Raw genomic sequence first — 13,498 nt, forward strand, 5'->3', positions numbered from 1 at the left:
TGTTTTACTGTGAAAGGCTGTCTGTCATGGCTACCGTCTGGTGTCAGATGATGATAAGCTCCGCCCATTGTCCCGCCTTCAAGCTGGACAGGTGACAGTTTTTCATTTTGGCATGGCCAGTGTGTCTCCATGTTAGAAATATAAAGCTCCCTTGCACTTCCTCATAATGACTAACTAATCATTGGATTTTCATGGAAACTGTATGTCACAATGAAAAACAATTCCTTCAGTTATTAAAAACAAAAAGCTAGTATGTATTTTTCATTTATTTATGACAATGTCAATGCATACGTAAGAAGTCCATGTAAGAGTGTGTATTGTTTCACTTTATTTCTTTGATTTGTTTTTATTTGGGCATTTTAAATCTTCCATACACACTAAGAATAATGCTTAGGAGATGAAGAAAGAAAGAAATAACAAGCCATTACTTATTATTTAGCAACTGTAGTGTTAATTTTGTAACTGAAAACAGAAATGGACAGCACAGTTTGTGTGAAAAACAATTATCTTACCGTAATATGTTGCTGATGATTCATGTGTTTCAACAATAGTTTGTCATCAAGCTTTTACATTAATGGTAAATATATTAATATTTTATTAGTTTCCTCTGTAAAAGACCTGGCACTGTGCAACCCTCCAGTGTCAGAGCTATAAGAGGTCTTACATGTACATATACCTCCATAAATTATACATTAAAGACAAGTATTCAGAGCTTCCTGGGGTTTATATGTTGTCAGGGGGGAAGAGATATTGAGAGATGAAAGCTCCATCATGTTGGTGCGTAAATTGATTGGCATAAAATAAAATGCATTTTGCATTTAGAACATACTAATTTAGCCCTGACAGCTGCGTACCTGAAGAGCAGTTATCAAAGTTGAGGTCTCCCAGGATGACATCAAAGGCCACCAGGTCTTCCAGCACCTTCTCTCCTGCAGGTGGCTGGGATGACGATTGGCGAAACTCAGCCCCCCACTGGAGCAACAGGTCCAGCTGCTCACAGCGGACAGACGCATCAGCTGGCAGGCAGTGCAGCGTAGTAGAGAGAGGGAGGAAGCAGGGGGGAAAGGGCGAGAGAGGATGAAAATGAATTTCAAATGTTTGTATTAAAATCACCCATGCAGGTTTAAATTAAACTGCAAGAGTGGGAGTAAGAGAGGCGTCAAAGATAGAGGAGGAGGTCTGGGTATTATCAAAGACCACGTACAAGTACTATGAGTAAGACATTTTGGAATTAGTATACAGTATATTAAGATACTAGACGAGACCTCAGGATATGATGGTAGGATATAATCTAAAATACAACAGGACGCAACAGAACACAACAATCCAACATGATGATACAGTCTAATCTGCTCTGATCAGAAAACATAGATTACCATCTCAATATGATGTAAATCTAGTCAAATCACTTATTTATATAAAGAGTCTCTTTGCAATTTAGCTTTACAAATTGTATATATCCTGATTTGGATTAGGTAAAACTGTATCAACAATATGTTTCACTGCTTTTCATGTTATCACAGTTCATATTTAAAGCTGCACTTGTCAATATTTTTATATTGACAATGGCTCAGATGACATGTGATATGAGAGGGGTTGCTCATAGTAACAAACCCACAGAGAATTATCACCCAACTCTGCAGCGTTATAGCATCTTTCAGCTCTTTGTTTTAGATTTAGTGCCCCTCGACTGAAAAATCTGTCCCTACAGTGCACTGTTTGAATGCTGTCTGTGCAGAGTTTGACTCTAGAAGGATGTTTTCACATTCATCTGCTGAAAGTGGAAAGTTTCTCTGTGCTCATTGAAAAGCTGATTTTAAGGGGCGGGGCCTACCAGCATGATTTGTGACAATTAGTTAGGAAGTCAGTCCTGGTCCAGTATCAACTTGTACAGTGTGATGTAGAAACTTGAAGCCACCAGTGCACATCCACTGAGAATGGACTTTACAGTGAAGTAGGAGACATCTTGTGTCCAACAGGAAAACATTAGAAATCAACAACATTTGCATATTAAGTTTCTGTGGTCTTATCTGATTAGTAAATGAAAATATTATATGTACATATATGTATGTAGTTTCTATGTATAAATGGTATGATGTCACATGTTTTAACAGTTTTTGTTTCTTCCTTCACTCAGTGACATGTATTTACTAAGTTATTAACTTTATTTATTATGTTACTAATATTAGTGACATAATATTAAGTCACTTTTGGTGCTATTTTGCTTTGGCAGCGTTTTGGTCTCTCCACTCCTGCCAGTAAATTTGATAAATTGGAGTTGGAGAGAGAAGGGAGGTGGCGAATGGAGGGAGGCGGTAGGTGAGAGCGTGTGAGAGAGAAATAACAGCTGAGTAGTGGAGAGTGTGAGAAACAAAGAGGTGTCAAGATATTGGTGGGTGAGTAGGTGGCTTTGGCTTTGATTACGCTCAGCTCCAGCTCAAGTAGATGTGAAATGTAATGGTTTTTTGTGTGTGTGAGTGTGTGTTTTACTGGATCGCTTAGAGATAGAAGAAGCTGGGGGTTGTGGGGGCGTGTTTGCTGTACATTTGCCTGTGTGTGTGTGTGTGTGTGTGTGTTTGTGCACGCTTGATTGTTTCAGCTTAGCTTTCTGTGTGTGAAAACTTGGATGATGTTTATTTAGAGCCGAATAATATAATAATATATATATTTGCAACTTAACAAAAATCCTATTTTAATAGAGTGCCAGAGTAGTAAGTATTTATTCAGTCCCATCCGCTACTATCTACATTCAGTATTGCATAACAGTCTTGTTCCAAAGGCTCCTTTAAACCAAGATGAGCAATGGAAGATGCTAGTTGTGTGTCCGTTGCTCTCGATTGAGCTTGTTAAATGTGGCACAAAGGCAGCCTTTGTCAGTTCATACATTCAGGGAATTTCCAAGTTTAAAACCAAGAAGTCATCCTTGAATAGCCAACAAAGTGGTAAACACCAGTGGGGAATTTGGCAGAGTTCACATGAATTGTTTCACTTGAAACACGAGGGACAACAGTGTTTCAAGTTAGTGGTAGTGGATATAGTCATATAATTTCCTTTCTTAATGTGTGTTAAAGATTATATTGGGTTACATGTACTGTACTGATGGGAAACAAACTGCTGACATGTTCATTGGTCCACATCTTGTGATGTATTTAGTAGTATTCACCATTTTACTAAATGTTAACAAACATTCAGGTAAGTGCTCAGAGCAACCGCTACTGTAGCGTCCATGGTGATTACATATGGCGTCAGTGGGACAGATATGTCAGGCCCAGACAAAACAAAATAAGCAACATGATCAGATGGCACGCTGAACAACAAAGTGAGATGAAACAGCAATGTGGTCTGATTATCAGGCCTCTGAAGAGCACAGCCTCATAGTCTGCATTTTTGGAAGGCAGAAGGCAGAAAAATGGGACACAGCTAGTATTTCTATCGAAATGCCATGTTGTTTTAGGTTGAAAAGCCTGTGAAACACTGCCCAGACACCATCAATGGGACACTTTTGATTTTCTTGAATCAAACTTCATTACAAACCTATACCTCCATACACATTACTTACTGTGTGGAAGTATTGGGGGAATACAGTAAAAAATACATATATTTCAAAAGAGAACCTTGTATTTCAGTTAAAGGGGTGAATTTACAATTAGGAACAGTAATATGTGTCTTATATGTTTTTTTCTGCAAAAAGTATAATTTCCACATTAAAATCCTTTTCCGCCTTCTACCTCATTAAAAGTTCCAGAATCTCTGAATATACAAATGTTGTTCATTTCTAATGTTTTCATGCTGGACACAAGATGTCTCCTACTTCACTGTAAAGTCCATTCTCAAGTTAATACTATTTGTGATGTCACAAATCATGCTGGTAGGCCCCGCCCCTTAAAATCAGATGTTCAATGAGCACAGAGAAACTTTCCACTTTCAGCAGATGAATGTGAAAACATCCTTCTAGTGTTAAACTCTGCACAGACAGCATTCAAACAGCACACTGTAGGAACAAGAAGAAAAAGTGACTTTTCAGTAGAAGGGGACTTGATAAGATATGTTATGAATAATTTAATGAACAAATATAAAACTGTATGTAAAAAGTGTCACTGAAACACACGTCCTTACTGCTGCTGCTGCTACAACTGCTGCTACTACCAGCACACAAAGCTGTAATGGCAGGAGATGAACACAAATTGAGGAATGCCTGACACACTACATTTGCGCATCAAAACTACAGAGACAAATGAGAGTAATGTCAGACTGGGGGCTATCACTGACAGTGTAGGATTAGGTTCTGTATATTTAGTCAATCACACTGCATCTTCTTGCACTCAAGAAGGAAAAAGGGTACTCATATGTAACTCCGTCCTCTCAGAGAAGAATCAGGTCTCTGTGCTCCTCCCCCTTTATCCCTCCCGGTTCTCTCTCAGTCATACCCCCGCATCCAACTCCCCTCCCCCCTCAAAGGCTTTATGTTTGATGTATCTTTAGAAACAGCCCTGGCACTGCTATATATAGGCCTGTGAGAAGCGTAGGAGGATCCCAGAATAGCAGGCGAAGCGACGGTAGGGGGGGACGTGTCTTTGGTAAAAAATGAGGGAGGCATCGACCGGAGGCTTTAAATAGGGCTGTGACGCCTTAAACAGCTTGAGCCAGTCTCCATGGGAACAGCAGGAGGAGGCACGCAGGGTTTTTGATGCGCCCATTTATCTAGCTATCTGGACATACAAGCACACACACACACACACACACACACACACACACACACACACACACACACACACACACACACACACACACACACACACACACACAGGGCTGTGTGTGGAGCTGGATGGTTATAGCTGTCTGGTTGTTCAAGAGCGACAATCACAAAGACACACAGAGGGAAGATGTTCTCCACTCTTTGTACAAAACAGCCTTGAAAAGTGAAAGAAAATGTCAAACAAATCATATTAATACATTCATGCATGTGTGTGTGTGTGTGTGTGTGTGTGTGTGTGTGTCTGAGTGTGTGAGAGAGACAGAAAGAGAAAGTGACAGACAGAGAGAGTTTGGACAGCTGTAGAAGATGAAACCATACCTTCTATGGCGTGGAGGTGCGTACACGTGAGATATCCCACAACCCTTTGCTCCTGATGGGAGGTGCCCACATGAACCTGCAGGGGGCCAGAGACAAACATAACACGATGTCACTCCGCAGCGTTCAAACGAGCGACATCAAAGCCTGCTTAACAAGTGTGTTTGCGTATGTAAAACATGCCAGGTAACAACGGCGCCAATTAGATCCCACAAGGCAAGGTGAAACTTTATTGATCCCTGTGGGGAAACGGAGTCATTACAGCAGTAATTTAATTGCAGCAGTTAGGGTGTGCGACATGAGAGCAATGGGGTAAGGAAATATACAGTTGCACATTGCATTCACCAAAGAAACAATCAATCGAGAAGTAATTATTTCATTATTTATTCTGACTTCTGTACCTTTTAATTAGGATTTACCAGCTCATAATTAGTCCATCTGTATCTCATAATTACTAGAAAACAATCTCATAATTACAAGGTCCATTGTAATGATGACATCCCTATGCCTAATTATTGCTGATTGCTACATTTGTGTGCATAATTATTCAATACTTTTCATAACTATGAGTTCTCATAATTACAAGATCTGTATTATGTAACGATAAGATAATTGAATAATCAGGAGATAAGAATTTTGGAATTACACAATCCACATTCAATAGTTTCATTACCCTTATCTCTTAATAATAAGTTCCTTGCAATAAGTGTCCCATTGTGGTCCAACCCAGTGAAGAGATTTGTGCTCTTGAAGAATTTGCTATAGTGGGTTCATCTGTTAAGCTGTCTATCAGCAGCGGGCCGAGGAAAACAATAGCATTAGGCTAACGTGATTAATAGCACAAATCCCAAAGACAAAGTTCATGAATGTCAGCCCTGTTTGGCCTTGATGGTACAGATGAGATCATGGGTTTTCGTTGCTAAATTAACAAAAGGAAGGTTGAAAATGTGGTGTGCATGTCTGCAGCTCCTGCCAAGCCACCATTCTGCTCCACCATCTTCTTTTAAAATGTAGCCTGTTAAAAAGTTGTAAATGTAAAGTCCAAAGTCCATATTGTCCAAACCTATTTATGTATTTAAAACAAATCATTTTGTTTGCACTCCTCTTCCTCTACACTGATTGTACTGATTGCAGCCGGCTGCAGCTGGAACATTGGCATGTGTTTGCTGCAGACTGATGTTGCTAAAAAGGGCCAGATGCAGTGAGCATTGCTGGGAACCTGCTGTCTGCTGTGAGTCCTGTTGTCTCCACCCATCAGCATCCAACATCCAGATACAGTATTTGTTTCTTGTGTTTAGTCCCAGACATACAGTAGCACTTAGAGAAAATTTATGAAATATTAATATCTATTATGAAACAACTGTCAGGTGACCTACCTGTCTAACTTGGTTGGTTTATAATTATGCCTCCATTTTAAACAATTGCTGTGTTTTCCTGCACTTTACAGAGATCAGCTGTCAGTCAAGCAGTATCCAGTCTTTTTCTTTGGAGTTCTTGTTGATAGGTTTTGGGTTTATTTAGTTGGCAATCTTAATCTTTTATGTTCAGCAATATTGTCTATCACTGCCAGTGCTAACTACCCAGTTGTTCTCCTGTGGATGAAATATAAAATCACTTGGTCAGGACTAAAATGTCTCCTGACTTTTCATCTAACACCACCATTAAGTTGAGATTAGTGTATAATCACCTGAATATCAGAATCTGTATGTTTTCCATGGAGTCTGCCATGTTGAACCACCATGTTTGTACACTAGCCCACAACAGACAAACCCAACACAGAGAGCTGGTTGCCTTTTTCCTCACATTTCACAGCTACCATAGTTTCTCTTTGCGATTGGAAGGGGAGGGTGAAGAGAGGGAGGTACAATCTGAAACTACACCGCTGGATGGCACTAAATCAAGCTAGTGAACATGATACACATTTTACCAGCTTAGCACGATATCATTGTCATTGTGAGCATATTAGCATGCTGAGGTTAGCATTATAACTCAAAGTATCACTGTGTCTGGGTGCAGCCTCACAGAGCTGCTAGCATGGCTGGTTATGGGACAGTAAAGAGTTAGTAGACACTTGGAGATTAAAACCAAGGTCTACTGCCATTACTATTAAAAGAGAAAGTTTTTGCCACAAAAGAAAAAAAAAATCTGCAAAACATAGTTGAGCCTTATAATGCTGATTTCTCTCCATGGATCAAGTAACCAGTAAGCCAGCAGCTTTTGAGGTGAAAGCAAACAAATCTCTCCACAAAGACTTGTAGCCACCATTAAAATTTAAAGGAAAGGGTGCAGGTCAGGAAGCAACATATGACGTAAATTTTAGGTGACTGAATGTTAATTAGTTTTTTAATTTGGTGTAATGGCTATACATTTTCACAACTTGAGAATGTAAGAATCACTTACAACAATTGTAAATGAAAATGTTATTAAAATACCAGTAAATAATTTCCATGTAATTCTTTGTCAGAGCCACAGGGAACCACTGGAGAAAGGCTAAAGAGCTGCAGGTTGCCTACCCCTGATATAGACATATGGGAAGGGATGTAAGAAAATATTGATACACTTGTGTATCACAATATTGATTCTCCAAACACTGTATTGATTTTTATGTTTAAACCCCCAACCACTAGATAGCCGTGTTGTAAACTAAGTGCTGCGCAAAGTATGTCTGTAATGAAAGCCTGTGATAACACAAAATCCAAAAATATAAATCACAAAATCACAACATATATCACCTTGCTTACAGTATAGCAATATATTGAATCATAACCCCTGTGTCGCAATACATATTGTATCGCCTGATTATTGCACATACACAGCCCTTATTTGAACTGCTATATATAGTTGTACGAATAGGAAATAACAAGTAGCATAAAAATGGTGTTGATCATTTGCATTTGCAGTCTTGACATTTTACGCTGCATTATGAATGGTCTGCCATGGTCTCAGGGGCATGGAACATTTTTTATCAGCAGGAAAAAAATGTCAGCTATTGTTCACTGTAAACAAAAGGCAAAATGAGGTACAGTTCTTCTGCACAAAAACCATCTGAAACAACTAATGGTATTTGTCTATCCTTGACAGTTTCTTTGATTAACACTCCATTAAAGATGATGTAGTTGAATTGGAGCGAGTTTACACCTTCGGAGAAAAGTCAGTCAACGAAAGTATATAAGGAAAGAATAGATGAAAAATATCATTTGTTTCATGTGTTCATTCTTTATAGTTGTGTTCTTTGAAATGTCCAATTGCACGATAGGAACGAGTGAGCGATGTTCTGCACAAGAAGATCCACTGACTCATTCGGTGGGAGCTAAACGCGGAGCTGAAGATATTCTTTCAACACGTCCTCATACACTTTATACATTTTTCAGTACGTCTACCCAACCTCAATTTTTCCATTCTCAGACAGGCAGAGTGTGAGCAAAGCAGCAATGAACTGAGCATCACTTGAGATTTAATCAGACACCTTTAGCATCAGTGTTGAGAAGTCCTTCACCAACACAGAAACAAGAAACAGCGCAAGGCTAAGGTTGGCAGCTCTGAAGTGCTGGTGGGTAGATGCAGACTGATGATGATGATGAGGAGGAGGAGGAGGAATAAAGGGTTGCAAAGAAAGGGAGATGGTGATTGTGGGGTGGTTAGTTTAAAGTGGGAAGGCGCCTGGGTGGAGTAGATCTATTACAAGGCAGACTATACCCTGTAGAGACCAGCTAAGAGACAGCCTTGGACAAGAGTGTTGTATGAGGTAAACTGCTCTTAGGATAGCTCCATCCTCATAATCAAGTAATTTTTCTCAAGCTGTAGAATGTTTGACTGAAGTAACTATCTATAAAGACTATTTCGGTTGCAACACAATAGTAATGCAACATGCTGTTTATCCAGTTGATGAAAGCTTTTACATTTGCTGTTCTAAAAGCTTGCTGTCTGGCAGCGTTTATGCCAGGAATAATCCTCTGACAAACATGAAAATAGGACTTTCACCTATCAGGGTTTTTTTCTATTTAACAGGAGAACAGCTGGCCTTTTTGTGTGGAGTTTGCATGTTCTCCATGTGCCTGCATGGGTGTTCCACAGTCCCAACCGTGCAGGTCAGGTGAACTAAATTTCACATTGGTGTTTATGTATGACTGGAGAAAGGTGACCTGTCCAATGTGTACCCAGCCTGAGAGCTGAAACACAACCCAAGTGGTATGAATAATGGATGGATATATGGATTAAGGGAAAGAACTGGGTAGTAGTAGTATGAGCAGTCAATGCCACTAACGCTGAACAGAGAGAAGAGTGCCATGTACAGAAACTTTGAAGGCATAAAAAAGGGCACAATCTAGAGTCATTAATTGGTTTGTACATTCTGGGCCACTGCAGAAACATGGAGGTTTAACATTATGGACCTGCTCCCTCTGTAGATAGAAACAGCTCTATCTAAGAAAACAGAAACACAATTCCTATATTCACATGATTATACACTAATGAAAACATGAATGTTATATTCAATTTCTGCCAGTAGATCCTCCTAAATGTTACACACTGGACCTTTAAGTATTACTGCCCTTACAGCATACAATTCTGTTTTTAAAAACAGGGATGAGTTCTTCAATTATGATTTCAAGTATGACAACATACAGTCACAAATTGCACAAATTTTAATGAACAACATTTTTGGACTGTACTGACAATTTTGAAACAGATCTGATAAGTTCCCTATGAGGTGTTTGTTCAAATACAAGGCAAAAATTCACCGAAAATGACCACAGAATTCAAAATGGCCAACTTTGGCGGCACGCCACGCCACAGACACGCCCTTCAACGTACAGTCACAAATCGCACAACTCTTAATCAGCAACATATGTTGACTGTACTGACTAATTTTGAAGCAGATCTTATAAATTCCCTAGGAGTGTGTTTGTTCAAATACAAGACCACGGAATTCAAAATGACCGAATTGGACGGCACGCCATGGACACGCCCTTCAACGTACAGTCACAAAAAGAACAGCGTTCATTCAGCAACATTTTTTGACTGTACTGACCAATTTTGAAGTAGATCCCATAAAATCTGTAGGAGGAGTTAGTTAAAATAGAAGCCCTAAAATGCCAAAAATGACATCACAGTTTGACATTCGATTCAAATTTTGAAGCAGATCCGATAAATTCCTTAGGAGGAGTTCGTTCAAATACGAGGCGAAAATTCAACGAAAATGACCAGGGAATTCAAAATGGCCAACTTTGACGGCACGTCATGGACACGCCCTTCAACGTACAGTCAGAAATTGAACAGCGTTCATTCAGCACCATTTACTGACTGTTCTGACCAATTTTGAAGTAGATCCCAGAAATTCCCTAGGAGGAGTTCGTTCAAATACAAGCCCAAAAAGTGAAAATGACCACAAAATGGTGAAAATTAAAATCGAAATTGCAGACTTCCTGTGGGTTTTGGGGTCCAAGAGGCTTTTTTTTACGTCTCTGCACATACATGCCCACCAAGTTTCATAGATATCGGTGAAACGTGGTGCCGGGGCTGCTTTTTTAAAATCCTGTAGGGGGCGCTACAACCACGACAAACACGATTTTTGGTATGTGAGCTACAGGCACCAGTCTACACGTGTCCTGTGAATTTCTAAAACTATTACGGTCTCCGCATAGCTAATTAGCTTCCACCATTTTTCCTTTTTAGGGGAGCTTCAGGGAGCCATGGGCAATCATCCTACCAAGTTTCATTTTAATCACACTTGCCGACACAGAGATATAAATGTTTGACTTTGAAAGAGCGCCACCTTGTGGCGGTGGCCTCAAATTGTTCAAGATTGTGCACGATGCCTAAAGAAGACATGGGGAACTATGGACCCAAGCTTGGTGTCAATCGGACATACCTTTGTGGAGAAATGGTCCACTTCCTTTTTTGACGAAAAATCAACAGGAAGTGCAAATTTTATAACGTGCTTATTTTTTTAAATATCAAAATACTTTAAATTACTTTTTTTGCCAGGACGGTCTCCAGATGCTACGTGCAAAGTTTCATGCGAATCAGACAAAAGTGCATGGATGGAACACGAAAACGTAGCTTTTGGACATTTTGCGCTCTAGCGAAAAAAAAATCTAGACAGAAGTGGGCTTGGCCTATATAGGGAGATTCAGCTCCATTCACCTGTGGATATAAGGTTTTTGAATGTGAGACAAACGATGTGGGAGTTATTAGCCTAAACATAGTTTTCTTAATAATAGCGCCACCTAGTGGTCTACCCCAAAGCGACGCATAGCATTTCAACATTTTCACCAGGCCTGAAAAATCTGCCAAATAAAAAAAGTATATGTTCACGGGGTCAAAAACGCAGTCAACGTTCTGAATAATAATAATAAGAAACGGACCAATTACAATAGGGACCTTGGAGCGGTCGCTGGCTCGGTCCCTAATTATGCTTTTTAAGCAATGTCCCAAAAATGTATTAAAAAAATATATATACTCTTTTTAGTGCAAATGTAATAAGATGCAGCACAACTCGCCATACCTGTCCCTTGTTGACTGACTCTCTTGTGTTGTTCGTTGTGTGTCGGACTATGCATGCTTTCGAACACCCGCCCAACTCTACCTCTGATTGGCTTACCATGAAATTTTACTCAACCTCAGCCAATCGTCAGCATTTATGCGCTTGTCTCGTGCACTGCCCACTAACCAAGGAAGAACAGTAAAAAAAAGTCTTTGCCTCTCGGCTCAGAGATCTAGTTGGTCTGATGAAAAAAACAGCTTCAATTATAGTAACGCGCCGCATTTTTTGGCAGTAACGGTAACGGCGTTATTAAGATGGGAAGAGTAATCAATTAGATTACTCGTTACTGAAAAAAGTAAAGCCGTTAGTAATGCCGTTATTTATAACGCCGTTATTCCCATCACTGACAACAATACTGTAAATCAAGCAGAGTGAGCGCTCAAACAACCAAACAGGTCTGAAACAAGAAATGCCCAGTTCAATGTTCTTATCCAAGCAACTTATTTTAAGAAAATGCAAAGTGAAAGCATCCCAGATGTCTGTTGAGTTAACCTAAATTGCATGTTTTCACAACATGGTAGGTTGGAAAGTAGCAAGGGTCTAGTGCAGGGGTTCTCAACCTTTTACAAGGTGGTAGGCGATGTTAATGTGAGACCTGAGCCTGCTTTGCCTTGCAAAGATCCTCAATTCTTGGTGCAATGTCTGATAAACATAGCCTCAAATCATCCTCGATTTGTGCATGATTGCGGAATTTTGTTTTGAGTGCAGTCATTTTTGAGAATCCTGCCTCACACAAATATGTCGACGCGAAAGGGAGGAGAATCTTCAAGGCGACGTCACAGAGTTGAGGGTATTACTGCATCAATGCTGCCCAGAATGACGAAAGAGGGCAGGAGGTAAAGGGTTCCTTTAGCCTACTGTCACTCTTCAGCTCAATAAGCTGTTCCTGCATATCAATTGACAGCTTGTTTGCTGTGCACACAAATGGATCTTGAACCCACGCTAAAGAGCGATAATCCTCTTTAAGGTACGTCGCAAATTGTTTTCTCATTGCTGACAGGTGCTCAGACGCTGATTGAAATAGAGAGGAGAAATCGTGTGACGTGCCTGCATCAGTGATAAAGTCTGCAAGGCTGGGGAACATGTCGCAGTTCCCTCGACTGATGCGGCCATGCCAGAGGTCAAGTTTTTGTGTGAAGGCGTCCACTCTGTCTGCGAGGAGCAAAATATGAGTTCCGCGGCCTTGCAAAGACAGGTTGAGGCCATTCAAGCGGTCAAATATATCTGAGGACTATAACTGCCCCTTAAACTCTGCTGAAAAGCTATGTTTTCCTATGGTCATAGCTTGCCCTTGTACGGTGATGAAGCTGGTGAGTAAAATTTTAAAACTGACCTGAAAATAAGAAAGTTCCTTCCTTTTGAAATATGAATAATGCTTAAGGTAGAGTAAATGGATCTAACTACTAGGATTTTTAGTTGCCCACTAGTCCTTAACTTCCCTGGTACCTCCAGTGTCTTATTTCACAGTGACTAAAAAACACGCCTGTTGTGTGAACCTCTCATTCAGTTGAATTAATTTGCATAATTTAAGATCAATTCTTGTCTAGTATAAAGAAGAAAGAACTCAGCATTTATCTCTCTGGTGAATTAACCACAGTGTGAAAGCCCCCCAGTGAGGAGGGAACTTTCATTTAGACAAATGGAAACTGATTGCCAATAATGGGATGGCTGTTTTGGCTTGGTATCTGTGCAGAGCTCCTAATGAAAAATCCTAAAAGCCACAATAAAGCATTAGCTTAATTAGCTTGAATAACACAAACACAAAGCTCACACGAAGTACAGTAAATACACCTTGCAGCAAAGTCCATACATTTCTCTACGAAGATTTGAGGCACTAATTCAATTACTGTTAATGGAATGAGCAGAAAAAACCAATTTTATTA

At 39.9% G+C, this 13,498-nt stretch overlaps 1 protein-coding gene across 1 annotated transcript in view; it reads right to left on the bottom strand.

Annotated features, from left to right (window-relative positions):
• The window catches only part of smpd3 (sphingomyelin phosphodiesterase 3), an 82,624-nt gene that overhangs the window by 14,793 nt on the left and 54,333 nt on the right, over positions 1-13,498 (bottom strand). The window contains exons 5-6 of the mRNA XM_051383192.1: positions 5,075-5,150; positions 855-1,016 (exon numbers count right to left, since the gene is read on the bottom strand). Of these exons, the coding sequence (XP_051239152.1) occupies positions 855-1,016; positions 5,075-5,150 (238 nt within the window). The remainder of the gene's footprint in view (positions 1-854; positions 1,017-5,074; positions 5,151-13,498) is intronic.

The sequence above is a fragment of the Dicentrarchus labrax genome, unplaced genomic scaffold (genome assembly GCF_905237075.1).
Source record: "Dicentrarchus labrax unplaced genomic scaffold, dlabrax2021, whole genome shotgun sequence".
In the NCBI taxonomy this organism is placed as follows: domain Eukaryota; kingdom Metazoa; phylum Chordata; class Actinopteri; family Moronidae; genus Dicentrarchus; species Dicentrarchus labrax.